Source organism: Coregonus lavaretus, assembly GCF_964263955.1.
Source record: "Coregonus lavaretus genome assembly, chromosome: 12".
NCBI classification, from domain to species: Eukaryota; Metazoa; Chordata; class Actinopteri; order Salmoniformes; family Salmonidae; genus Coregonus; species Coregonus lavaretus.
Window position 1 is genome coordinate 45,127,782 of NC_139999.1, and position 27,972 is coordinate 45,155,753.

Sequence of the window (27,972 nt, forward strand, 5' to 3'; positions counted from 1 at the left end):
ACACATTCGGAGGGATTGGGACCGAGCTAGGCCAAGATATATTTTTTACACGGAATCACTCGTCGTTCATTTTGTAAGGCGGATTTCCCGACCAGCGGGGATTAAAACGTGCTAGAGCATATGTATGAAGGGGGAAAGTAACGTACAGGATGGTTCGGGAAACCAGACACCTTTGGGTGGGAAATTTACCCGAACATGTTCGAGAGGAGAAAATTGTCGAACATTTTAAACGGTAAGTTAACGTTACGCAAGAGGGATATGGAGAGGTAGCGCGCGCTATGTCCAATCGCTAGCTTGCCAGCTGAGCTAGCTAACGTTAGCCATAATCAACATTCAACACCAAATGGCCTCTGTTGTTTTGGAAGATTTTGCTTTGCCCATGATATTTTTTACCAACACACAACAGTGTGGCGCTTGCATACAGAAAGTCACAATTTGATGGAATCTAGCAAGCTGAAATGCCACTGAACGCAAGCTAGTTTGTTAGCTACCATTTTGTCGTCGCTCACTTGATAGGTAACTACATCATGCCTGACTAGTTAAGCAAGCAAGAAAGATAGCTAACATGCTAGATAGGTATCTAGCTAACTCATGTTATTATTAAAATGTGGTAAGACATCTCGTCTACTAGTTATGAATTTACACGGGCCATGTTGTTATTAATCGTTAGCTGGATTACTTAATAATGCATAGGTCATCAAACTTTTGCGTTAAATGCATCGTTACTCCATGTTCATCTGAAGCTAGCTTCGTTTTAGCTAGCTAGCTAGCATAATTCGCTAGCGAAAGATGTCGTGTTGATTGCCTGGCGGCGAGTTGATCAACTTGCCAGTAATGTGAAATATGAAAGCTCTCGTGTAACATATGGGCTTCTTGTTTCTATTGCTCGTTTACTGCATAATTCAACACGTCTTCCCTGCAATGTTTCGCTGTTCATATCGTCCGAAAGTTGGCTACCATCATCAATCACACTGGATCCCTCAACGTTCTAAAACTGAAAGTTGCAGGGAGATACATTGTTGCGATTATGATAAAGGTAATCTGAAAATTATACATCGTGATCTGCGACTTTCAGCCTAGGTTATTGGAACTAGCTTTCAACCAGTGCTTGACTTGATGAAATAAGTGCGGGGGCTGTCTTTTTCCAAGTCGGTCCATTAGACTGTTCACCGATATGCACACATTACATTGTGCTATAGAGTCCTCTGATTTATTCACTGTTAAGGGTTTATACACATTTTCCATGACTTCTCCATGACAGTTAACAACATTTTCATGACTGTTATTGTAGCCTACATGATAAAGTAAGCGTTATTGGCACTGGAAGGCTGCTGTGTCTGATCCCATGTACGCCTACCATCTCCTGCCGTTGTGCCCTTGATCAAGGCACTTACCCCCCCCCCCCCCCCCCCCTCAAAGTACAACTGCACTGTTAGTCACATGCTATCAACATGTGGTCAACCCTCCATCTGGAGAGCTCCTGGGTGTGCAGGCTTGGCTTTTGATCCAGCCCAGAAACACCTAAGTCTCCTTAATCAAGGTCCTGTTGAGCAGCTCATGTTTAGGCTACAATGTGGTTAGACCAGGGCATGAACAAAAGCCTGCACACCTACCCATCTACGCTTACACACAGGTATTCGGAGTATGCTTGATAGCTAATTAGCACAGGTGGCCGCTAATGTCTTCCGTCTGTAATTCGTAAACAAGCGATGTAACTTGAGATATGGCTGTGTGTGAACCCTAACCATATAAAGTAACAACAAAAAATCTAAGCCGTGAGGGGGGGGCTTCTAATAAGTTAACATATGGAATTGTTTTAAGATGGTCATACCATGGGGCATTTAGCTATTTTAGTTTTAGGACCCCTTTAGGTATATAAAAAATATACATTATTTGATTAAATATTGAATTTGGCCTGTAACCCATAGAAACGCACCATAGAAACAAATTGAATAACACATTCATAAATGGCACAGACAGACAGACAAAAAAATAAATAATAGGGAATAGGGTTTTGCAGTATCTGTCCTATATCTAGGAAATATAAGAAAGGATTTTTTAAATATATTTTTTGGGATACATATTTCACACCTTATTTTTGTTGGCACAAGACTACCTCCGTACTTCCATTGATTTGTATGGGTGACCTTCAGACAAGTCCCGTGACACTTGTGGGGGCCGTAGAGCAAAATGGAGAACTCCATCATGTTCGTGAGTCTTCCATTTTCACAGTTGGGTCATATTAGTTTGTAGCCCAAACGGTTCGGACGCTACAGACAGAAGTTGGCACGTTACCGACTTCAGACGAGTCCCTTGGTGCTTGTGGGGGTCGTAAAGCAAAAGGGATAACACCATTGTGTTTTATAGGCCAAACCGTTTGGACGCTGGACTTTTTTCAACGAGGAGACCGATTTTCAGGATGTCTTATGGTCTGACAAACACCGCTGTAGCTCGTCCACCTTCCTCCGCAGATGCGGAAGGCTGACATAGGCGGATGCGGTGGATTGAAACGCAGCCCATGCAAAACAGATATCTCTAGCTTAAACTGACATATTTTTATAGGGATTTTTGTATTATGTTACTTAGATTGACGCACCGGTGCTTCAATAGACTCTTAAGGATGAACCTTTTTTAGTTTTTTGAGAATTGTTTCTCACTGATATGAACGATGCGTGTTACCCAGAAATGATTTGATATTAATCACGGCTGCATTGGGCCTTTTTAAAGCTATTCTACAGGTCAGGCGTTGTAGATATTGTCAGTTGGTCTCATTCTACCCCATTCACAGACGCAAACTGCTTTAGCGCCTATTGGCGATAGTATCTTATGACCCGGGGAGTTTTTTTAAGAGCCCCGGCGCTTGCTCTAAATGTTAACAATTAATACATTTCTATTCAAATTGGCCGAAATTGCATTTTAGCAAAACAATTTCTCAAGCACGCATTTTTGCAAGGACAGTCTGGGAGTGGGGAGGGGAAAACTGAAAACGAGCTGTTATTGGCAGAGAGGATCTGAACTCTCTTTTGTTATTGGTCTATTAAATAATTTACCGCCTGGTGACATCACCAGGCAGGCCAAAACAGGCTGAAATTTCAGGCGATCTTTTCAAACAGCTCTTACACTAAAAGGGCATTATCATCATTTTCACAGTATTATTCCAACCTCAGTGTGGAACATGGAATATACTGGGCCTTTAACCAATTTACCACATGTTGATGTCACCATGGAAAGCCGAATCTCCCGCCCATGCAAACCTACTGATTAGAAGGTTCTGTGTAGATTGTATTTTCAACCAGCAACTATCAGGAATAACACTGATCAACATTTTTCACACTGACAGTGTTAGTTTCATCAGCTGTTGTACAATATGATACAAAACCCAGGGAAAAACAGAATTGCACTGCACTGGCCCTTTAAGATGAGCAAAGACATTATTCTTTTTTTTTCACACCAAGGTCCCAAAAGGCTTGGCCCTCCACTAATGTTAATTTGACTGTAATTGTCTGGCTGGCAAAAGCAGCCTCCTGTGCTTTCTTTGCTTTTTAATTATATATTTTTTCCTGATATTATTGTGCTCATGAGTGAAGGGACACGTACATAGTCCTCTCAATAAAGTGTGACGTCTCTTCCCTTTTTGTTCTTGCTCCTCAGCTATGGACGTGTCGAGAGCGTCAAGGTCCTGCGGAAGCGTGGGTCGGAGGGCGGCGTGGCAGCCTTTGTGGATTTTGTGGATATCAAAAGTGCACAGAAGGCTCACAATGCTGTCAACAAGATGGGGGACAGGGACCTACGCACTGACTACAATGAACCTGGGTCTGTCCCTAGTGCTGTTCGGGGCCTTGATGACAACCCCCCCTCGAGCAGTCACGGGCGGGATGTTTCAGGATTCTCTAGGGGGGCAGTGTGTCCAGTGTTTGGCCCCCCAGTGTCCCTTCACACCAGAGAGGGGCGTTATGAACGGATAAGAGATGGGTAAGTGGACATGGTCTCACTCTGAGGGATCAGGGTGTCAGTAAAAAAAAAAGGTATTATCCCGCAATAACATGATTTCCTTGTTGGGTTATTAATAGAACAAGGGGAATATAGTCCTTACAGTTTTATATAAAGGTAACCTAGGAAACGATCCCTTCTCCGTCTGCACAGACCTGACCTTTCTCGCGGGATCTAAGTGAATTATTTATGCAAATCTATTGGTCATTTAAAGGTATGGATGTATGAGATATTATCATTCAAAATTTCGGATTTATTGTGTGAGACGTATCCTGCTTTCAAGTTGGATATTACACCTGTGGGGAATATCCTGGTGAGTTTGGATATATCACATTTGTTGGAATTTATCCTGGTGAATTTTCTGATAATTAGATTTTCCGAACCATGGATTCTAACCACGATTTACCTGGGATCGTCGTTCCTTGGAAGTAAATCGTTGCCTGTGATGGATTAAATACCCCTATATTTTCTTGAGAATTATATTCGGACAGGTTAATTCACGTATGGACTATACATCAGAAAAGACGGAGTATTTTTGAATTTTTTCGCTCACCACCTTTCCACTGCTGGACATAAGCTATTTTTTCTGGAAGTCTCCAAACCAAGGATATCTGCTACTCGTCTGGATTTAAATAACATCATGGACCAAAGGATGTAAGTTGGCTAGGTGTCATCACAGTGCCCCATCAGTACATCATTCACCGCTAATTGATCATATTCAGACAAGGAAACACAATTTTACAGGGTATAATTGTAATTTAGTATGGAGCTTATATCAACAGGAACTGAAGAGAAACTGAGGAGTAACAGAAAACACCCATCAAGAAATTCCATGGAAATATTTTTGGGAGAGATGGCCATGAAGACAACTGAAGACATGCATTTTGGATGTACCTGCCTCATGGAAGTATGGATGTAACCCCCTTATTGGATGTAAGGATGTTGGGTATAGGATGTACACAGGTGTAACCGCATTTCCATTGCTGGATTACTCCGCTCCAGTGTGGATTTAGCTGTATATCCTCTCAGCATCAGTATTTGGTTTGGGTTACGAACAAAGAACAGAAACATCATTTTCAAAGAATATTAATGAAGCCTGAAGAGGATGTAATCTACACAAAGTGATGGGAGTAGACTGTCTATTTTGCCCTTGGGATATGTAATAGGCCTATCTTAAGGAATTAAATATGTTGCAGTGGACTAGGATTGTTCCAATAATTTTGGTGAGATACGATACTGTTTTTCACAGGAGTGTATGCAAACTGGCTTCCTAGTTTCGAAGAGGAATAATACCGGCCTCTATTTTGGACAGCAGTATGCAGACAACTCACACTTTTTTGCTTTTTTATACTAGGTTACTATAAGCAAATTGGACATATTTTCAGGATGGCCCATTTCTAGTCTCACTTTTGGAATGCACTGCTATGTTTGACTCAAATCATACCTTTAGTACTGTATCAATTGTTGTCATAAGAAATCCATTTCTTTGGTTATTTTGTTTTCTTCCTTTTTCCATCAAACGAAGAGATTAAGAAATGGTGGATTATACCTCAGATACCTACCCACCTGGTGTTCTTCTCCAACGTCGAAGACTATACGCATGATGACAAAACAAACATTTTTGCTCCATTTTTTTTTTATTCCGAATGATTTTTATTTTTATTCCTGCTCACACCATTCTGTCCTCCTATATTGTATTTGGGATTATAGGTTCGGTTACTGCTTTTGGAAAAGGTTGGTATTGTCCTGCCCTCTGCATCTCTTTTCCTAACCCAGATTTGCACCCTTGTCTCTTTCCTTGTCTCCTGCACTAATTGTTAGAGCTTTTAGAGAAAAAGACACAGCTGCTTGGCCCAGAGGGCTTCTGCAGACACCATCTGTGCCAATGGCTTGTCTTTCTCTTCCTTGCTCTCTCTTTTTCCTCTTTCCCTCCCTTTCCTGTCTTTCTCCCTCCCTTTTTTGCTTTTGCTCCTCTTAGTTAGTTACTAGGTGGCTTAATATAGGCTAGTTAAGATCTAGCAGGTCCACCAGCATTTCCCTCACCTACAAGACCCCCTGTTCTTACTTGATTCAGAAATGGTATTTGATCTGAGTAGGGAGTTGGAACTCCCTTGTTCACTTTGACAAATGCCAAATGTGATGTGACACAGCTTCCGGATCATTATAATAAACGGTAGATTTCAATAGCTTTCCAGTTCATCATTACGGTTGCGGTAGTGCTACGTTTAGCCAACAGAAAATAATTGATGCATTTTGTAGTCTTAGCATGGCCCTTATATTTGGTTTCATGTCCTTGGGTTACCCAACCTTGCTCTATGCCACTCCAGAGTAGATCTGCCCCATTTTATGAACGTATACAAGCTATTGTCTGTCAGCATAAATACTAGAGGAGGAGGACATAATAAAATGTACTACCTACCTACCATAATTTGAATTGACCAAATGCCCTAATGTATTCTATTGGTCCGAATGGAATCACAAACCATTGTCTTCTATAGAACCAGCGCTCAGCAGCATTCCTGTTTTGTTTGTGTGTTTTAAGTTGACATTTTAACAGTGCACTGCCTATTTGAAACGTCATTGTGTATTGGAACTGTCCAATAGTTATCTGCAAGTTTTTCTATAAGTATTTTTGGAGTCACAATAACAGACTCTCTCCCCCTCTCTATCTCTCCTCTCTCTTCCCTTTCCATCCATCCTTTGCATGTGTCTTCCAACAGCTCAGAGAGCCGGGAGCGTGCATATGATCACAGCCCCTATGGACACCATGAGCGCGGTGGGACTTTTGATAGACAGCGTCACTACAACGCAGACTATTACCGCGATCGCACCATGTTTGCAGCTGGAGTTAGCCCTGGGCCTGGAAGTGGCGGCGCTATGGGTGGGAGCTTTGAAACCCCGGAGCCTCATTTTGAGTCCAGGATCCGAGGAGATCCCTTCACCTTGTCTAGTGCTGTGCGCCGCGACCCCTATCGAGATGACAGGGGACGTCGTGTTGACAGAACTTACCATCGCCGCAGTCGGTCATCTCATTCCTCACAGTCTCGACATCCCTCCCCGCAAAGGACCACGGGGCAAACGCCCAAAGCCCCCCATTCCCCCAAAAGAGCCCCCCTCTCCCCAGGAAGAGGTCCACGCTCTAGGTCCCGCAGTAGGTCCTCTAGCTCTGATTCTGTCAGCAGCACCAGCAGTACCGGCAGTGGCAGGTAGGATGTGCTTTTGTGATGGTGTGGATGTTTGTATGGATGGAGCACAATTCAGTCAATTAGCCTGTGTTGTAGATGTGTGCAAGAGATGGGAACATATTCAATTTACCCAGTTGTAGAACAGTTTAAAATACATTGCTCCACTGTAGGATTATGGAGAGAATTTCACTGACCTGAGATGCATACAGATGTACCCTTTATTTAATAATGTTAGCTGAAGACCCTCGTGAACATTTCCCCCTCTTTCCTCACATTTGTCCGTTTGGCAGCAGCGATTCAAACAGCAGCTCAAGTGATGGGTCTCATGCACGCTCTGTTCAGTCCTCTGCTACACATGCACCTCCCTCTCAGCCGTGCTCCATGGTGATGGAAGGTGATGAGCCACGCAGAAGCTTTGGCATCAGGGTGCAGAACCTACCAGTGCGCTCCACAGGCGAGTACCAAGTACCACTACCTAGCAGTATACACAAACATGCATTCTGGCTGCACTTTTCTGTGCACCATGACATTATGAAGGGGGTCACTAATAAATAGCATACTTCTCTGCCATGGTGAGCTGTAGAGCTTGCTAATCAAAGCAATTCTCCCTCAGATTTTCATAACATTTTATTTTGTCCTTCACAATGCAGCTGCCATGACCATATCGGTCATCAATTAACTGTCCTTTTCCCTCTCCAGACACAAGTTTGAAAGATGGACTGTTCCATGAGTTCAAGAAACATGGGAAAGTGACATCCGTGCAGATCCACGGGGCCTTGGAGGACCGATATGGTCTGGTGTTCTTCAGACAGCAGGAAGACCAAGAGAAAGCCCTCAACGTCTCCAAAGGAAAGCTTTTCTTCGGCATGATGATCGAGGTTTCAGCCTGGAACGGCCCTGGTATGAAACGTTTTAGAATGTTGAAATGTAATGCCATATCTGTAATTCTTTCATAATTTGAGCTTGGGCCTTCAATCCTAATGATGGGGATTGTAATGAGGGTGCATTGACATACTGTTTAGTGTACTTGTCTTGTTTGGTGATTGTAATAGAAGTCTTTCCCTCAGAAACAGAGAGCGAGAATGAATTCAGGCCTTTGGATGGACGGATTGATGAATTCCACCCCAAGGCGACTAGGACCCTGTTTATCGGCAACTTGGAGAAGACCACCAGTTACCAACAGCTCCTTGATATCTTCCAGCGCTTTGGAGAGATTGTGGTATGCATGTTACAGGCCACTGAAAGGTTTTGCAAGTGAAATGTCTCTTCTAAAAAATCTGTTTTAAAATATTTATGCATTTTGTCATCCCTCCCACAGGATATTGACATTAAAAAGGTCAATGGTGTTCCTCAATACGCCTTTGTGCAGTATTCTGATATTGTCAGTGTCTGCAAAGCTATAAAGAAGATGGATGGAGAGTATTTGGGGAGCAACCGGCTCAAGGTATTATTCCTAAATCTATATTTCCCTAACCTGTAGTTATGTACAGTGCATACGGAAAGTATTCAGACCCCTTAACTTTCTCCACATTGTTACGTTACAACCTTATTCAAAAATGTATGAATGGTATTTTCCCTCATCAATCTACACACAATACCCCATAATGACAAAGCGAAAAAAGGTTTTTAGACATTTTTGCTAAATTATAAAACAAAATTGAAAATTGAGCTCAGGTGCATCCTTGTTTCCATGGATCATCCTTGAGATTGGATCATCTACAACTTGATAGGAGTCCACCTGGGGTAAATTCAATTGATTGGACATGATTTGGAAAGGCACACACCTGTCTATAAGGTCCCACAGTTAACAGTGCATGTCAGATCAAAAACCAAGCCATGAGGTCAAAGGAATTGTCCGTAGAGCTCCAAGACAGGATTGTGTCCTGGCACAGATCTGGGGAAGGGTACTAAAAACATGTCTGCAGCATTGAAGGTCCCCAAGAACACTGGCCTCCATCATTCTTAAATTCAATAAGTTTGGAACCACCAAGACTTGCTTGCCGCCTGGCCAAACTGAGCAATCGGGGGAGAAGGGCCTTGGTCGGGGAGGTGACCAAGAACCCGATGGTCACTCTGACAGCTCCAGAGTTTCTCTGTGGAGATGGGAGAACCCTCAGAAGGACAACCATCTCTGCAGCACTCCACCAATCAGGCCTTTATGGTAGAGTGGCCAGATGGAAGCCACTCCTCAGTAAAATGCACATGACAGCCCGCTTGGAGTATGCCAGAATGCACCTAAAGGACTCCGACCATGAGAAACAAGATTCTCTGGTCTGATGAAACCAAGATTGAACTCCTTGGCCTGAATGCCAGCCGTCTGGAGGAAACCTGGCACCATCCCTACGGTGAAGCATGGTGGTGGCAGCAGCATGCTGTAGGGATGTTTTTCAGCTGCAGGGACTGGGAGACTAGTCAGGATCGAGGGAAAGATGAACAGAGCAAAGTACAGAGAGATACTTGATGAAAACCTGCTTTAGAGCGCTCAGGACCTCAGACTGGGGAGAAGGTTCACCTTCCAACAGGACAACGACCCTAAGCACACAGCCAAGACAACGCAGGAGTGGCTTTGGGATAAGTCTCTGAATGTCCTTGAGTGGCCCAGCCAGAGCCCGGACTTGAACCCAATCGAACATCTCTGGAGAGACCTGAAAATAGCTGTGCAGTGACGTACCCCATCCAACCTGACAGAGCTTGAGAGGATCTGCAGAGAAGAATGGGAGAAACTCCCCAAATACAGGTGTGCCAAGCTTGTAGCGTCATACCTGAGAAGACTCAAGGCTGTAATTGCTGCCAAAGATGCTTCAACAAAGTACTGAGTAAAGGGTCTGAATACTTATGTAAATGTGGTATTTCAGTTTTATTTTGAATACATTTGCAAAAATTTCTACAAACCTGTTTTTTCTTCGTCATTATGGGGTATTGTGTGTAGATTAAGGGAAAATACCAATTTCATACATTTTTGAATACGGCTGTAACATAACACTGTGGAGAAAGTCACGGGGTCTGAATACTTTCTGAATGCACTGTACGTTAGTACAAAAGGAATTGAGTTCAGTGATACTGAACTAACCGTAGCAATTATTTTTACTGTTTCTACATCCTTGTCTCGTTCTGTCTCCTTTGCAGCTGGGTTTTGGGAAGAGTATGCCCACAACATGTGTTTGGCTGGACGGTTTGGCTTCCAACATCACAGAGCAATATCTCACACGTCACTTCTGCCGCTATGGACATGTAGTCAAGGTCCATATTCTTTTCTCCCCCTCCAATGTTTTTGAAGTCCCTGACATTCTATGAGACTATATTAGACATGTTATTCTAAACATGATTTTCCTTTTTCTTCCTATAGGTGGTGTTTGACAGGTTAAAGGGGATGTCTCTCATATTGTATAACAACACAGATTTTGCACAGGCAGCTGTCAGGGAGACCAAAGGCTGGAAGATTGGCGGCAACAAAATAAAGGTATGACTAAATGAGTTTTAACGTATTAGTAACTGACACTTTCACAGTAAACCAGATGAAAGGAGGCAATTTGTTGATTTATTTTCTGTCTGCAGGTGGATTTTGCCAGCCAAGAGAGTCAGATGGCTTTTTATCGCGCTATGCAGGCCTCTGGGCAAGACATTAGAGACTTCTACGAAATTCCAACTGAAAGACGGTAAAGTTCACATTTTGTTATGTGAGGTGAATGCATTTGATTAGAGGGAATACTTTGAATTACTGTTTTCTGGTGTACTTCATGGATCTCACTTCAATGTTCGTATTTTTTTTCTTCTCTTATTCCACAACCCCCTGCTTTACAGAGAGGAACGACCAAGACCTCCATACCATGAGTTCTCAGCAGAAAGAGCCTACTTTGAGAATGCACGCACCCCTGGCACCATTTACCCCGAAGATCCTCGACGAGACTATCCCGCCCGCAGCCGTGAGCGGTATTCGGAGTTGGAGCACTACCAGGGAGAACACTTTGACCCACGCTACCACGAGGACCCCCGGGAGTTCAGGGATTATCGAGATCCTTTTGAGCAGGACATTCGGAAATACACATACATCCAGAGGGAGCGAGAAAGAGAGCGGGAGCGCTTTGAGGCAGACCGCGGCATGTGGAGCCCCTCTCATCCACGGCGCCCGATCACCCCTTCTGCCTCCCCTTCACCATCTGAGCGTGCTCCCAGAGATCCAGAGCGACGGGTCTACAGCCAGTCCTCTGAGCGAAGTGGTAGTTGCAGCTCACTCTCACCACCACCACGCTTTGACAAGACTGACAAGGTTCCTCCGTTGGAACATGGAGCCAGCTCTAAGAGTGAGAGGTTGGAAAAAGACACCCACCTTGTCGAACCTGAGCGTGAGCGTGGAGCTGGGGCTGAGAAGAGCAAGCGGGGGAGACGAAAGGAGAAAGGTGACAAAGAAAAGGGGGAGAAGAGTAAGTCAAGGAAAGGAAAGGTGCAATCTCCCAGCATCCCACCATCTGAGACAGAGCTAGAACCCAGCCTGGATGGAGGCTCTGGAAGGGGAAAGGTGTCGGACCAAGACAGCCTTGACAGACAGAGATATAAAGGTGACGACGACCCTCCTCCTTCAGATCCGACAACGTCAACCTCTCGCCATGAGCCTGTAAAAAGTGAGAGACTTGAGTCGGGGAAAGGTGAGAATGCAGACAAGGATGGTAAAACACGATCCAAGAAACACCAAAAATCTGACACTGGAAATGATGGGAAAGATCCATCAGCGGATTCTGATCGGTTAGCTGCGAGAAAGAGGCGCTTTGGAGATGCCAGTGGGAGGACCATTCGGCAGAAGAGGAGAAGGCTGGAAACTGAGGAAGGGAGTCAAGCCCCAGACTTTGGAGCTAGCACTGCCTTTCCAAAAGCGACTGATGGCGACAGTAAGGCTCAGCAAAAAGACTCACAGCGGAGGGATTCAAGATCCAAAACAGAGAGGCTGGCGTTTCTTGGCAGTCATAAAGAGGGTCAGGATCCTGTAATGAGAGGACAGGAAGAGCTGCCCGAGGGGAGCGTGGACCCTATGGACTCAAAACGCCACCCTAGCCACAGTATGTCCAGAAGATTCTCCCATGATGGGAACATGGACCAAGACAATGCAAGAGATCAAGATCCACCGAGCCCTTTCAAATATGGTGCACAGGACAATGACAAGGGTGTCAAGGAAGAGCCTCTGGATATTGACCTTTCCCAGAGTTACCGCAAACAGATGGAGCAAAGGAGGCTCCACCAACAGCTGCAGGAGCCAGACAAACAAGAAAAACCTGGAAGTCCACAAGGCTTAGAAACGGAGGACCTTGAACACCGCAGTCTGGTACATGAAGTGGGCAAGCCACCTCAAGACGTCACAGATAATTTCCCATCTCATAAACTCAAGAAACTAGAGCAATTTGACGCAGATATGAGTGCCAAGAGGGGAGACCGCGTCTACAGGAGCTTCCGGCAAAAGAGTGAAGATCCTGAGTGGCACAACACTGCATCTCCAGGCTTGCAACACTTCTCTCATCATGCTGAAGAGGACTTTGCGGAATCGTCACATCTCAGGGAGGTTAAAACAGAGGATAAAAGCCACCCAGACCTGGAGCTGGCAGTCAAAAGGACACATACAACGCAAATGTCCAAGCCAAGCACTCCTTTACAACTTAGTGAAGAAGAGCGGGAAAAACGTTGGGAGAGCAGAGTCAAGCAAGATTTTTTACCCGACTTAAACTTCTCCAGAGGCATTGGAAAAAATACACACAATCGCAAGCGTTTGGAGTGCGGAATTTTACATGATTTGGAGCCTGGGGAAGTACGATCCGATTCTGAAGAGGATAGAGAACACAAACCACATTCTCCTATGCCTTCCACTTCTATGCCTTTCTCTGACAGGCAACGAGTGGACAGATTTTCAGACCCTAAGCTTGCCACCTTGGAGAGGATGAAGTTCTACTCCTTTGCACTTGACCAGACTATCACACCAGATACCAAGGCCCTGCTAGAGCGAGCAAAGTCTCTGTCCTCCTCTAGGGAGGACAACTGGTCTTTCTTGGACTATGATTCACACTTTACTGGTTTGCGCAGTAGGAAAGATACTGAAAAGGTTGAGTCAGCACCACGGCCTACAGGGTCTTGGTACCAGAGGAAGAAGAAAATTCGCAGTGGTGGGTCTGAAGACAAACTAGATGACAGGAAGGAAGAGTCCAAGCCCAAGCCAGAGGAACATGAACGCAGGGAACTGTTTGCCTCCCGTTTCCTTCACAGCTCAATCTTTGAGCAGGACTCAAGACGTCTTCAGCACCTTGAGCGAAAGCATGAGGACCCTGAGCAAAGTCAGGCTCAACAAACTGGTCAGCAAGGCCTGGCAGATGGGCAGCCTGACACAGAACCAGTTGTCCTCTTCCATAGCCGCTTTTTGGAGTTCACGCGGCTACAACAGCAGAAAGACCAACAACTACATGAAGTAAAAAGAGCAGATTCCATAGATGGTAATAGGGTGGAGAAGTCACCTGAGGCAGAACCGCAACCTCTGCAGTTACCTAAAACCTCAGAACCGGTCATGGATCCAGAGACTAAACCTATTAGCCCTGCTGAGAACCACATGATTTCCCAGCCCCCACTTATGCCCAAGGAGATGTCTCCACCTAAACAAATGTATCCACCCCTTCCACCCAAGGGGATGTCTCCACCCAAGCAGATGTCTCCACCCCTTCCACTCAAGGAAATGTCTCCACCCAAGCAAATGTCTCCACCCCTTCCACCCAAGGAAATGTCTCCACCCCTTCCACCCAAGGAAATGTCTCCACCCAAGCAGATGTCTCCACCCCTTCCACCTAAGGAAATGTCTCCACCCCTTCCACCCAAGGAAATGTCTCCACCCAAGCAGATGTCTCCACCCCTTCCACCCAAGGAAATGTCTCCACCCAAGCAGATGTCTCCACCCCTTCCACCCAAGGAAATGTCTCCACCCAAGCAGATGTCTCCACCCCTTCCACCCAAGGAAATGTCTCCACCCAAGCAGATGTCTCCACCCCTTCCACCCAAAGAGATGTCTCCAACAGTGGAAACACGTGACATGTTTACTCCAGAGCCAGAGGGTCCAGAGCCAGCTGCCCAAGAACCTTTCACAAAAGAAAACAGAGAAAATGAGCAGCTCCCTCCCCTCCTGCAAATATCTCCCCATGAGATGTCGCCCGCTGCTTCTGTTAATTTAGTAGCCCCTGAGCCCATCCGTTCTGTGAGAAAAGTAAAAAAATCCCCTAGTGAAGAGAAATTTGAAGAGATATCTCAGAATATTAAAATGTTGAACCCTGAGCAGTCTTCCAGCGGTGACTGCCTTCATGAAACATCAGTGAGTAGTTCTGTACCAGAGCCTGAGCTGGCACCACCTGAATTACCACCTGAATTGTTAAGTTCCACACCACCTAACCCTGTTGAGGAGATGGAGGTTTCAAAAGATGATACCAACACTGACGATACAGAGGTGGAAAAGAAACTTGAACTCAATCAGACCCAGGTGCTTGTTGATAATGAAACCAGTGATGAGTCAATTTCATCACCTCAGAAGTCCAAGAACAAAAAGAGTAAGTCTCCTACTCAAGTCCCACTGACTCCTTTGGTTTCAGCAACTAGTTCAGAGAAACCACTTACACGCAAGAGTGAACGCACAAAACGTGCATCATCCCCTAGAGCAGAGTCTTCAAAGGGAATCTCAGATTCCAAATCCACAGGCAAGTCTCCCATACATGGTACAGACCCCGAGCATGGCACAGAGCAGAGTATATCTGTTGGAAGAGCAAGGCGTAGAAATGTGAAATCTGTGTATGCCACCCCAGTTGAGGAAGATGCCTCTAAGGGGGCTGGAAAGGATGTAACTGAGTCACCCCGCGCTGCACGGAAGCGAGGTGGAGACAAAGACAAGGAAGCAGCCTCTCAGCAACCATTAGAGCAGGATTCCCTTGCACCGATCACCTCAAGGCGGGGACGTCCCCCTAAGAATCGGCGACAAGGAGAGGACATGTTAACTGCTAAAGGGGATAGATCAAAAATGGAGACCAAAGATACAGACTCGAATGAATCAGAGAGTAGTGAAAGAATTTCAAAAGTGTCAAAAGGCAGACATTCTCCTCATGGTCATAAAGTGTTGGCAAGTCAATTACCCATGCCCACAGCGACTGGATCAAGTAGGAAGGGGGACAAAACTGAGCCGCCTGAAGATGTTGCTCAGCAGATGGATTTTATAGAGGACAGTTTGGCCATGCAGGATTCCATTGTCTCATGTAAAGAAGATACTGTTGTGACAAAGAAAGAGGAGAATGTCAAGCAACAACTAGGAACAGAGAAATCACGAGACAAAGACAGGCAGAAAAAGGACCCTATTGACGAGAAAGCCAGTGGAACTAAATTTGGTGAGAAAGAGTCTGAACCACCAGTCGTGGAAGAACAGCCTGTATTGGAGAAAGTGGAGAAGAGTGGTAGAGGAAAAGCTCCACGCTTGACACGGACTCCAAAATCTCCTGTCCTCAAGAACCTCAAGATCAGACTAAATGTTACTGAGGTGAAAGATTTGCTTCAAATGGGGGATGAGGAACCTGAAAATCAGGATGATTCTTCTAAAAAGACCAAACCAGGTGAATCTACTAATGACCCATTATTAGAGTCTAGTTCAGGAAAAGATGTGAGTTCTAGCAACGAGGATAAAGATGAGGGCACACCAGATACTAAACCTCCAATAGATCCTAAAACTTTGCTACAACAGGAACAGGAGCTGGAGCAAGCTGTGGAGAACATTGCTAAACTGACAGACCCAACCCTCCCAGCAGAGTCACCAACTCCACTTGTCCCACCATCTGCAGAATTAAAAATTGAGACTGAGGAAGAGAAACCTGCCAATCCTGCTAGTGAGTATGAGCTTGCTGCTGCCATTGATTCGATTATGGGTGAGGATATACCCGTCCCTCTGCCTCAAGAGCCAGTAATTAGTGCTGTTGTGGATTCAGACCCAGAGATTCCAACCTTCGTCCAGCCGACCAAGGGAGCTGAACCTGCGACTAACACATCCCCTATTCAGGGGGAGTCCTTTTTCCCAACCACACCCAGGAAGGGTGCTAAGGGCAGAGCTAAAACACCGAAACGGTCTAAGAGCCAAAAATCTAACAAAAAGGACGCTGTAAAAGAAATTACATCGGAACCAGAGAGCACCTCTGTTATCACATCAGACAGAATACCGTCCAATGCACAGCCTGTTCTAGACAGTATTCCCTCAACTACAGCTGCAGGTGTCATTACAGCCACCTCTTGGAAGCCTAAAACTGAGCATTTGGTTCCTAAGGCTATAGACATGCCTAAAGAATCGAAGTTACCTCCAGTCCTTGCAGATCAACCTCCACCTCAACATCTGAAACCTGTCTGCCCCCCAACCAAAAGTCCCATTCTCCCCAAGCCTCAAAAACAACAACAACCACCACCACCACCACCTGAGTGCATCTCACCCTCACTTTCTCCACCCCCAACCCGGCCAAACATCAGACCCACACAGCTAAGCAGGATCCCAGTTTCCCCACCAGATTGGCTCAACCAATCCAAGGATGCAGGTGTCCCTTCCTCTCCTAGAGCATCAGCAGCTCCCTTTGAGAACCCAGCAATTCCCCCTGACACTGAGCCCATGGAGACTGAGCATAACATCAGTGACTTGCGTAGGATTCTCATGAAGCACAAAAATGTTTCACTCCCAGTCCCATGCAGTAGTTCTGTTCCTAGCAATTTGGCCACCTCATCCCTTAGGGATCCGCCACACCTACCTGAAAGTAATACCCCAATGGTTGCTGTGCCTAGTAAGACCTCTCTTAATGACAACAGGCTGTCATCTCATCCAGCTCAGCCTGTAGTCCGGCCCCCTGCCTCACTACCATCCCCTGAGTCAAAGTCAGTCATTTCTGTTATCGCCTCCACTGCCACCTCTGTTATCAGTCGTGTTTGCAATCCACCTGACATGGAGAAGGTTAATATGTCAGTTGACAGAAATCCCTTAGTGGACATGCCACTTCCCAAGCAGACATACAGGCCGCCCAGCATGGAGGACAGGGACAGTGGTTCGTACCACGGACCATCAGTTGGCGAGGAGGGTGGAAGTGCTGGGAGGTACTTGGTTGAGAGCTCCGGTCTGGGTACAGGCTCTAGCCCAGGTCTAAGGGTGAATACCTCAGAGGGAGTGGTGGTGTTGAGTCACTCAGGGCAGATCAAGGAGGGACCACAGAGGATAAGTGCCAAAATCAGCCAGATCCCACCAGCTACTGTAGTTGACATGGAATCTCAGCAGCTAGTGTCCATGCCCCAGATAAAACAGGAGATATATACCCACTCCCAGTGTCCTCCAATACAGACAGACCATGGGCATCTTAAGACGCAACAAACGGTTTCTTCCATTAAACAAGAAAACACTGGTATGGAAAAGTTAGAATCTCCCTACCCATCAGGGCCTCAAGGAGGAGTCGTGAAGAGGCTCCAGCAGACAGTTAGTAGTCCACAAGTGATGGGTTACCATCATCCAGAGTTCACAATGTTATTGAAGCATCCAAAGAAAGTGGATGGGGCTGATGCTATGAACGCTGACGGGGGTAAACCATCTTGGACCTCTGCCATAAGTCCTGCAATAAGCCCCCACCTGCCCTCTCCGGCTGGCAACCACGTAGGCTTTGTTCCCGGTTCGGCCACTGACAGAACTCCCTCGCATCTCAGTGGGGTCAAACAGGAGCCCCGTTCTCCTCGCAAGTCAGGCCATCCACACTCTCCGTTCACTAAAGTGTCCTCTCCCATCGGCTCCTCCTCTCCCAAAGGCCTCCCTGGGATGCTGCCCTCTGGCCTGCCCGCCATGCAGCAGTATGTCACCAGTGGCCACCACCCTGAGCAGTCTGTCATCATGCAACCTCACAGTGCTCACGGTGGCATTGGAAGGATGTCACCCCATCGTGCCTCCCAAGCAATCCCCATGGGGCACCTTGTCCAAGGAGAGGTCAGGGTGAACACGCCACCCCTATCTGTCATGAGTTTCGGGATGCATGGAGACCCTCTTGCCTCTCCCTGGTCCGGTCCTCTCCAGCAACGCCCCACCTCGCCCCAGGCGGTAGGCAGAGACATGGTCCTCAAGGTTAACCCTGGGAATGTAAGGGGCCACGAGGGAGAGCAAGACGATTCCAGGCGCTTCCATCAGGCCGGAGGAAGACAATCTGCCACCCAGCTGAAACCAGAGACTATGCAGGCGGATCCCCGCGGGGCTCTACTCAGCGGGCTGCAGCTGGACCCGTACATGTCGCCCAGGGACATGCGTGTGCTCATGCACCACCCTCAGGGAGAGCGCTCGGCCCCAGAGCCACACCAGGGACACATCCAAGAGACTGGCCCACCCTCCTCAACATCTACCAACATCACCTCGTCGATGTCCCCCAGGGCACATCTGCTGTCTAAAGGTGTGTCCGAGAAGGATGCCAAGCCACAGGAGGTCAAGAGGCCACACTCTCCTCTGAAGGATGGGATGATGGGAATTCGGCCAAGTATGGCCACCATGGCGTCTCCGCAAAGGGTGCAGCTGCTGCCATCAGGGACGGGAGCTTCTTTCTCTGAGTATCCAGGAATGTACACCAACACCCGGGCCATCCATTCCCAGATCACTGAGACCGCTCCTTTTGGGGTCAATCAGGCACCTCTCAACATCACTTCTGCCTTAGTGAGTTAAACCCTATTCAATGTAATTTATCTCTGCACAATTTAATAATGTGGTAGAGTTTTGAATGATGTTTGAAAACCAACTTCTTTATATAAAAATTGCTTTGTTCTGGTCCTCAGGGTGCAGATCCCAGCCAGTCAAAAGCTGATGTCAAGGTGAAACAAGTTGGACAGCAACCTGTGAACATGGTGCAGCTGCTCACGGTGAGTCACTTGGACGAATGGAAATGGGGAATAAAGAGTGAATTAGAGAGAGTAGAGGGTAAAACCGGACAAAGACAACTTAACAGGGCCAGAGAGATATTTAGAATAAATTGCATTTTGTATCATTTTTCTCTGTTTGAGCAGAAGTACCCCATAGTGTGGCAAGGGCTGCTGGCACTGAAGAATGACCAGGCTGCTGTCCAGTTGCATTTTGTCTGTGGCAACAAAGGATTGGCTCTACGGTCACTGCCCCTACCAGAGGGAGGAGCGCTACTTCGGATCGTCCAGAGAATGAGACTCGAGGCGTCACAACTGGATGGTGTGGCTAGAAGAATGACAGTAAGTTTCTGGTCCTTGAATTGTTTACATTGGGATGAGTCCATTAGGGTTGGGCGATTTTTATGATTGCATCGTCTGTCGACGATGTTTGACGGCCGTCGACAATGGTGATGACATCGTGATGTCACAAACGATGGTTCAGCATAAGTGAACTTGGCTGCACTGCCGGAGTCTGGCAGTGCAGTGAGCACACAGCAGGGCGACATGCCAAATTGCCTATTCCCTAATTGCCATAGCCTAAGTAGTTAAGACTATTAACATAATGCAGGACAACAATGTAGATTGTAGAAAGAGCGGCGAGCACCAAAGCAGCGCAAGATGTCAGATAGGAGAAGAGAGGGGGGAAAAAAACGTTAGACCCTATGTCAGATGATCATGGGCCTTTTGCAGAGGATACTCAATTGTCTGGATAATTGTTTTAAAATCTTTTTTGCTTTTTCTCCCTAATCCCCATTCAATTTGAATGTGACTAGTTGGCCTAGGCATAGCCTACTCTTTCATGATCAACCATCGATTGAATCTATAGGCCATCTCAGAAAGTTGTTTATGAATAGCCTAAATAAAAACATAGTATAGTAATAACGAAAGAGGGAACAAACAATCGCAAGATAGACTAATGGAATAGGAAGTTCAAACAAACCTGGTACGTTTCTGCTTTACTTGACCAAAGTGTAGGCAAAATAAATTGTGCCGTCGGAAAACCCCTCCTTGCAAACCAAACAGCCAATAATATAGGCCTACACATAGACTACTGTCAATAAAAGTTGCAGTAAATGTTACTTTGACAAATTCAACTTATAAACTAATATTTATAATATTCTCAGTCTTTATTAATGTCCTTGAATTGTGCAACGGGCAATCTTAACCCTTTACACTCGTGGGAATTGGCCTATATGGATAGGGCCAAATTGAAATGTTTCTTATAGAATAAATATGAAAAGCATGTGCATAACCATGAAAGGAAACAGTGTTTTGAGATTGTGGGGAAATTATTAGACTAAAGGTGAGGGCACAACAGTTCACCTGACACAAGACTGAATCAAAACATTACACTGTTGATTTTATGTGTATTTTACATTTACTGTACTTTTCGCCGCATTTGTTAACGAAATCTGAACATGTGAGGTAGGTGCAACATAAGACATAAAATGACAAGGGTTTAAGTGAAAGGTGTAACTGGTGTCTCCAAGTGGCCACACCTCCAAAGTCTGCACAGTTCCTAAGTCATTTCAATGCACTTTTATAACTCAGTCATCAACTATAAAGTGCTTTTCTGAGCTCTGCTAGCTGTGCCGTTGAGAAACTAAAGCAAGCTCACTTGCATCCCCGCCCTCAAACCGGTCAAATATAAATCGCAATATGGGTCAACATGACTAGCTAAGTTCTAAAATACGATATTAGGCTTTCACAATGCAATTCAGTGAAACAGATTATAATTTTGGTGTGTATACAAAGAAGTCATGAGTGCATTCAGGTTAGTGTGCCGCGTCAAATTTTCTTCACAATAGACCAACAGACTCATTCTCTTCAGAACAACCAAGGATATTACGCCATGTCATCTTGTAACTGTACATCAAACATAGTGCTCATAAACGATGACACTGTATATGACAAGTTTTATGTGAAGTGCACATTTGGACTCACGGGGGTTTGGCTTGCTTGTATGACATCAAAGCGGTATTTATTATAATCCTCAACGTCTCATCTTTCAAAATGCATAGAGTCCTCTTAATTTACAGCATTTCCCTCACTTAGACAACCCAAAATGTGCTAAAGTTGCCTAATTAGCAGAAGGGATGAGGGCAACTTCTTGTCGCACGAGGTGCTCAAGTTCAGAACGTCTGTCAGTCAACCCACACAACCCACAAAAGGGTACGAGTGTAAAGGGCTACGCTCCCACAGCAGCACTTTCAAAAGGGGGGAACAAAAAAATGTATGAATGATGAGTCTTGCCCGAGTTGTTTCAAACAACTTTATTTTGAATAGCTTACAAATTGTGCATTTTATATAAAAGTCAACAACAATCAAATTATTTAGCCTATAACATTCCTTAACACTTGAATGAACATTGGCTTAGGCTAAAAACGAATAGGCCTTAGGCTATGCCTTTTGCCTATCGAACTTTAAAAGTCCTAAATATACAATCAGATAAAACAAATGATTATTTATAACATTCTTTATAACAAGGAACACCAACATGTTCACCCCCAGAGTAGCAAACTCTGCAGGATGACGGAGGTTTGTAGTCTGTCCATCCTTTTCCCTGAATATTTTTGCATATTCTGCAAGTGACTTGGGTCAGGTCTGCTGGCTCACCTTTATCCTTCGGCCTGAAACCAAAGAACTGCCAAACCGGCGAAGACGTGATTTTCTTTCGCACCAAGGCAGCCATCTTTTCTTCTGATTTAGCTAAGTGAAATCCTGTTACTTCCTCTCTTTTTTTTGTCTGAAACTGTCAGAAAGTAGCCTAATGGAAGAAAGAATGTTGCAAATGTGCTTACCCAGATGATGAAGATTAAATAACAATAGCCTACACTTGATACGGCTATAATACGATGGGATGATGTGTCATTCCAGACCTCGCTGAACCCTAGAGTCCATCCTAAATTGTGTTAAAGGGGCAGTGCAGTTCATGTGCTTTTCCAGTTGTTTTGTTATTTTCACACTATGAGGTCGAAATAACACTCTGAAATTGTGAAAATGATGATAATGCCATTTTTTTGTAAGAGCTGTTTGAAAAAAATGCCTGGAATTTCATCCTGTTCAGGTAGGATGGAGTTTTTGGCCCAGATCAGGACATAGGGCTGGGCGGTATACCGTATTTTACCATATACCGGTATTGATGTGCGGATCGGTTACAACGATGCTGCTTTCTACTTTGCCTTTTAATATAAATCCACAAGCGTTCTATAATTATACTATTAGTTTGTGTATCTTACTGTCTGCAAACTGCTAGTTTGCAGAGGTGGGACCATGACACTATTATTCGAGTAGCAAGCAAGTCTCAAGTCACAAGTCTCAAGTAGAGTCCCAAGCAGAACTGGTCAAGTCCAAGTCGCGCATTCTAAAAGCAAGTTGAGTGAAGTTTTTTTTTCAAGTAAAATCTTTTGTCTATTTATTGATGCTACCAGACAGCCCTTTTCATTATTTTGTATTTAACACATTTTGATTAATAATTAATTAATTTTAACAAATTCCAAATACAAGCTTCATAAGTAAATTATTGATTTCAAGCAATTTTGACGTAACAAAAGACCAGTAGCTAGGCCTATGCTAGTAATTGTTGATTGATGCCCCATTGCTGGTGAGCTTGCAAAGTAAGCAGTTAATATTCTTGATCACCTATTTTTTTGGGAGCTAGATATTTATGGCAATCTTATCTCCCTACAATTTGACGTTTGTGCTGCACCCAATCCTATAGATGTACAGCAAATCAGCAATCTGTTCACGCTAGCTCAGTGGTTTGCAAACATTTTGACCCGCGACATTCGGAAAGTATTCAGACCCCTTCGTTGTCCTGTTGGAAGGTGAACCTTCACCTCCATCTGAGGTCCTGAGCGCTCTGGAGCAGGTTTTCATCAAGGATCTCTCTGTACTTTGCTCCGTTGATCTTTCCCTCGATCCTGACTAGTCTCCCTGCCGCTGAAAATCATCATCCCCACAGCATGCTGCTGCCACCACCATGCTTCACCGTAGGGATGGTGTCAGTTTTCCTCCAGACGTGACACTTGGCATTAAGGCCTAAGAGTTCAATCTTGGTTTCATCAGACCAGAGAATCTTGTTTCTCATGGACTGAGAGTCCTTTAGGTGCCATTTGGCAAACTCCAAGCGGGCTGTCATGTGCCTTTTTTACTGAGGAGTGGCTTCCGTCTGGCCACTCAACCATAAAGGCCTGGTTGGTGGAGTGCTGCAGAGATGGTTGTCTCATCGCCACAGAGGAACTCTGGAGCTCTGTCAGAGTGACCATCGGGTCCTTGGTCACCTCCCTGACCAAGGCCCTTCTCCCTAGATTGCTCAGTTTCGCCGGGCGGCCAGATCTAGGAAGAGTCTTGGTGGTTCCAAACTTCTTCCATATTAGAATGATGGAGGACACTGTTCTTGGGGACCTTCAATGCTGCAGAAATTTTTTGCTACCCTTCCCCAGATCTGTGCCTCGACACAATCCTGTCTCGGAGCTCTACGGACAATTCCTTCGACCTCATGGCTTGGTTTTTGCTCTGACATGCACTGTCAACGGTGGGACCTTATATAGACAGGTGTGTGCCTTTCCTATTTTTTTATTTTTTATTTTACCTTTATTTAACTTGGCAAGTCAATTAAGAACAAATTCTTATTTACAATGACGGCCTACACCAGCCAAACCCGGACGACGCTGGGCCAATTGTGCGCCGCCCTATGGGACTCCCAATCACGGCCGGTTGTGATACAGCCTGGAATCGAACCAGGGGGTCTGTAGTGACGCCTCAAGCACTGAGATGCAGTGCCTTAGACCGCTGCGCCACTCGGGAGCCCAAATCATATCCAATCAATTTAATTTACCACAGGTGGACTCCAATCAAGTTGTAGAAACATCTCAAGGATGATCAATGGAAACAGGATGCACCTGAGCTCAATTTCGAGTCTCATAGCAAAGGGTCTGAATACTTATGTAAATAAGATATTTATTTTATTTTTTATGAATTTACAAACATTTCTGAACCTGTTCGCTTTGTCATTATGAGATATTGTGTGTAGATTTGAGAAAAAAATAATAAAAATCCTAAAATTAATTTTAATTTAATACATTTTAGAATAAAGCTGTAATGTAACAAAATGTGGAAAAAGTAAATGTCTGAATGCACTGTATGGGTTGCTACCCTAGGGTCATGCACAACTCATGAAGCAAATGTAGAACTTTTATTATTCATAAACATAAAATGCCATCATACCATAAACAATGTGAAAAATATTGTGATATAATATGGCCATATCGCCCAGCCCTATCATGATGTCACAATCTTATCTGATTATAATAGACCAATGACTGTTCATCTGGGTAAGGGGGGTGGGCTCTAGACCATCCTATCAATCAGGCCTGTGTATGTAAATGTCTTCAAATAAGTTTCCTAACGCACACACAATCACTGAGCATTTCAATGGTCAAAAGAGGACCAGGGAAAGAATGATTAAAAATATGAGTTATTTTCATTAAATAAACCGTGATTTATTAGACATACAGTGATGATTAAAAAAATAAGACTGAATGGGGGGCTTTTTGGCCCAGTTCAAGTAGAGGCAAACAGCAAGTTAGTGAATGCTACATGAACAGGAAAATGTTTCACTTATAACCTAGTCACTCGGCAACTTAAGTAATGGTCAAATAATGAAGGAAGAATTTCTAGCATTCATCTACATCACGTCCTTGTTCTAATTTGATTTATGTTCTGTCTACTGCAGGGGGAGAGTGAGTTCTGTCTCCTGCTCGCTCTGCCATGTGGACGGGACCAGGAGGATGTCCTGAACCAGACCCAGGCCCTAAGAACCGCTTTCATCAACTACCTGCAGGCCAAGCTGGCTGCAGGCATCATCAATGTCCCCAACCCAGGCTCCAATCAGGTGGGTCTCAGTCTGCCTATTTAGGTGTTTGCTACTATCGATGTCTGTTTTTGAAAACCTTCAGCCACTCCTTGTTTTTGATCAAATTTAATTTGTTTGTAAATGTGAAGTTATACACGCCCCTACGTATTTATTTGGACAGTGAAGCTAAAACTGTTAATTTGCCTCCTGTACTCCAGCATTTTGGATTTGAGATCAAATTTATGTGAGGCGACAGTACCGTATGGCACCTTTTTATTTGAGGGTATGTCAGTTTTACAGTTTAGAAAATAATGCACTTTATGTATCTAGTCCCCCATTTTGAAGGTGTCATAAGTATTTGGACAAATTCACTTTTAGTGCAGTCAAACTTCATTTTCCTGTGTTTTTATATACATTTCCACTCTGAGGTTGTAATAATACTGTGAAAATGATGATAATGCCCTTTTAGTGTAAGAGCTGTTTTAAAAGATTGTCTGAAATGTCAGCCTGTTTTGGTGGGATCGAGTTTTGGCCTGCCTGGTGACATCACCAGCGGCAGTAAATTCGTTAATAGACCAATAAGAAAGAGTTCCAAAACCCTCTGCCAATAACAGGTCGTTTTCCCCTCCCAACTCCGACAGTCCTAGCTAAATTCTTGCTTGAGAAATTGCTCTTTGCTAAGAAGCCATTTTTAAACTGAAAACTATCACAGTAAGGTAGTTAATTGTTATCTGGAAATAATTTGATATTGGGATAAAAATGGCTGCATTGGACCTTTTTTAATAAATAAAAAAATAAAGCTTGTGACTCTACAAACTTTTTGGATGCATTTGCAGCTTCTTTTGTGTTTCGGATTATGTTGTGCCTAATAGAAATGAATGGTAAATAATGTATTGTCATTTTTATTGTCAATAATAATATGTTTCTGAACACTTCTACATGAATGTGGCTGCTACCATGATTATGGATAATCATGAATGAATTGTGAATAATGAGGAGTGAGAAATGTAGATGCACAAAGCCCCCAAAACATGACCTTTTTCGGGGGTATGATATTTATGCCTCTAACTTTCTTTCACGATTCATTCATTCATGATTATCCATAATCATGGTAGCTTCCACATTAATGTAGAAGTGTTCAGAAACATATTATATTCTTATTTACAATAAGTGACTCCAAAATGACACAATACATTATTTACCGTATAGGAATATGGGACAAAATACTAAACTTTTGACTGAATTTTATACACTAAGTTTATTTGTCCAAGTACTTATGACACCTTCAAATGGGTGGATTATGTAAAGCGCTTTCATTTCTAAATGCTAAAACAGATGTTTGAAAATACCCTAAAATAAAAGGTAACATACTTTACTGTCGCCTAATATAAAACATTTGATCTCAAATGCTGGCGTATAGAGCCAAATGAAACGTTTTGGCATTAATGGGAGTTCTTTTACATTTTAGAAGTGTCTTTAGATCGTTTAGTCTTTCTGATCCATTTCTATCTCTCTTCTCCAGCCTGCCTATGTGTTGCAGATATTCCCACCATGCGAGTTTTCAGAGAGCCACTTATCCCGGCTAGCCCCTGACCTCCTCAACCGGATCTCTAATATCTCCCCTCACCTCATGATCGTCATCACCTCCGTTTAACGACCCCTCCCCCCCCAGCAAGAAAAGGGAAAAGCCTCTTCTCTTCAGTGGACGTACTTAACGTTGAGCCTCAGGAACCAAGAGGAATGGCAGGATCTTTGCTCCTGGAGACACTGGGAACATGTAGGAATAACGTCCTGTTGGAACTTTTCCCTTTTCCATATCAAGTCTTTTTTTTTTTTGTCACTCCTGGTATTTTTGTCCTTCTCAAAAGAGCGAGCTCAGGGATGGATCAGACCAGAGCCCTATGTGTCCATTCTTATTGGACCTCTTTTCCTGCTGTATTTGTATTTATTGGGGAGTTTTATTTTTACGTAGGGAGTTACTTTGAAGAAAAATCTGGATGTTTGATGAATAAGAAGAATGAGTGACTAACTGTGTGGCCTTTTTTTCCTTCATCTTTTAATGATTATGGTTCATTTTTCAATTCTTCATAAGAAAGGATCATAGAAGTCATTGTACAACAATGAAAAAAAAAGAAATAGACATTTCAACATGTATTTAAACAAATGTCATTTTCCAGCCTTTCCCATAGAGGAGAAAGCATTAACTTCAAAATACTATTAGGGCACCCTAATAGGGCATGTCTCAAATGGCACCCTATTCCTCATAGTGCACTACTTAAAGCCCTGGTGAAAAGTAGTACACAAAGGAAATAGGGTGCCATTTGGGACTCAGATCTTGTAGAGAGGACAGGGTCAGCCTAACAAACCCCTTTGATTCCACCAGCTCTGCTGTTCCATTTTCTCTCTACTCAAACCAGACAAGGCTCTTCCGTTCCACCTGTTTCCGCGTTATACGAGCAACAGTGGGATTTAAGGAGTTTTGGAGTACTGGAATCTGTAAATATTTTAAATATTTAAAACGGACAAAATGGAACTTGGGACAATTTGACACTGAGAGACTTCCAACCAACCAACCGTGGAAATACAAGATGGTAAGGTGGGATTGTTGGGGTTGTAAGGAAGGACGCAGAGGGAAACCCCTTGATTTTGTGGAGTAAATGCTTCTAACACAGCAGGTTGGCAAACTCGTGTGGAGTTCGCTGAGGGCACTTCACATTTTGTTACTCCAATAAAAAAACAATCCAGAAAACTTGAACATTAAATGAGCTCTTTTATTTCATCTGGATGTTTGTCATTGTTATTTCTCTTTGAGATGCTGTCTGTTTGAAATAAATGTTTGAACATTGTATAAATATAATCTGTTCAGTAAAGGCCTACTTCTGCATTCCTAACAGTTGGGTTAGGTTTATGTAACATATTGATACAGGATGTGGTGGTGGATTTGGCGATTTCCCTTCACATTGTCAAGTATTTGGAAATGCATTCAATTATTAATGT

The 27,972-nt window shown here is 44.3% G+C and overlaps 1 protein-coding gene across 1 annotated transcript; it reads left to right on the forward strand.

The window, feature by feature from the left end:
- On the forward strand, nt 1–27,754 carry LOC311137962 (msx2-interacting protein). The gene is made up of 15 exons (XM_084172594.1): nt 1–232; nt 3,652–3,972; nt 6,711–7,196; nt 7,466–7,629; nt 7,875–8,075; nt 8,243–8,394; nt 8,494–8,619; nt 10,302–10,415; nt 10,522–10,635; nt 10,731–10,831; nt 10,977–18,876; nt 18,996–19,079; nt 19,224–19,418; nt 24,856–25,014; nt 26,498–27,754. Exons 1-15 carry the CDS (start codon nt 150–152, stop codon nt 26,627–26,629), a joined length of 10,332 nt encoding a protein of 3,443 aa, XP_084028720.1. The 5' UTR covers nt 1–149; the 3' UTR covers nt 26,630–27,754.
- The last annotated feature ends 218 nt before the right edge of the window (nt 27,755–27,972 follow it).

Excerpts from the sequence above, each read along its gene's own strand:
- LOC311137962 (XM_084172594.1), top strand. The coding sequence starts at position 150 with ATGGTTCGGGAAACCAGACACCTTTGGGTGGGAAATTTACCCGAACAT. Across the intron at positions 10,416-10,521 it reads GCTATGGACATGTAGTCAAG|GTGGTGTTTGACAGGTTAAA; the intron begins GTCCATATTCTT and ends TTCTTCCTATAG. Across the intron at positions 19,419-24,855 it reads GTGTGGCTAGAAGAATGACA|GGGGAGAGTGAGTTCTGTCT; the intron begins GTAAGTTTCTGG and ends TGTCTACTGCAG.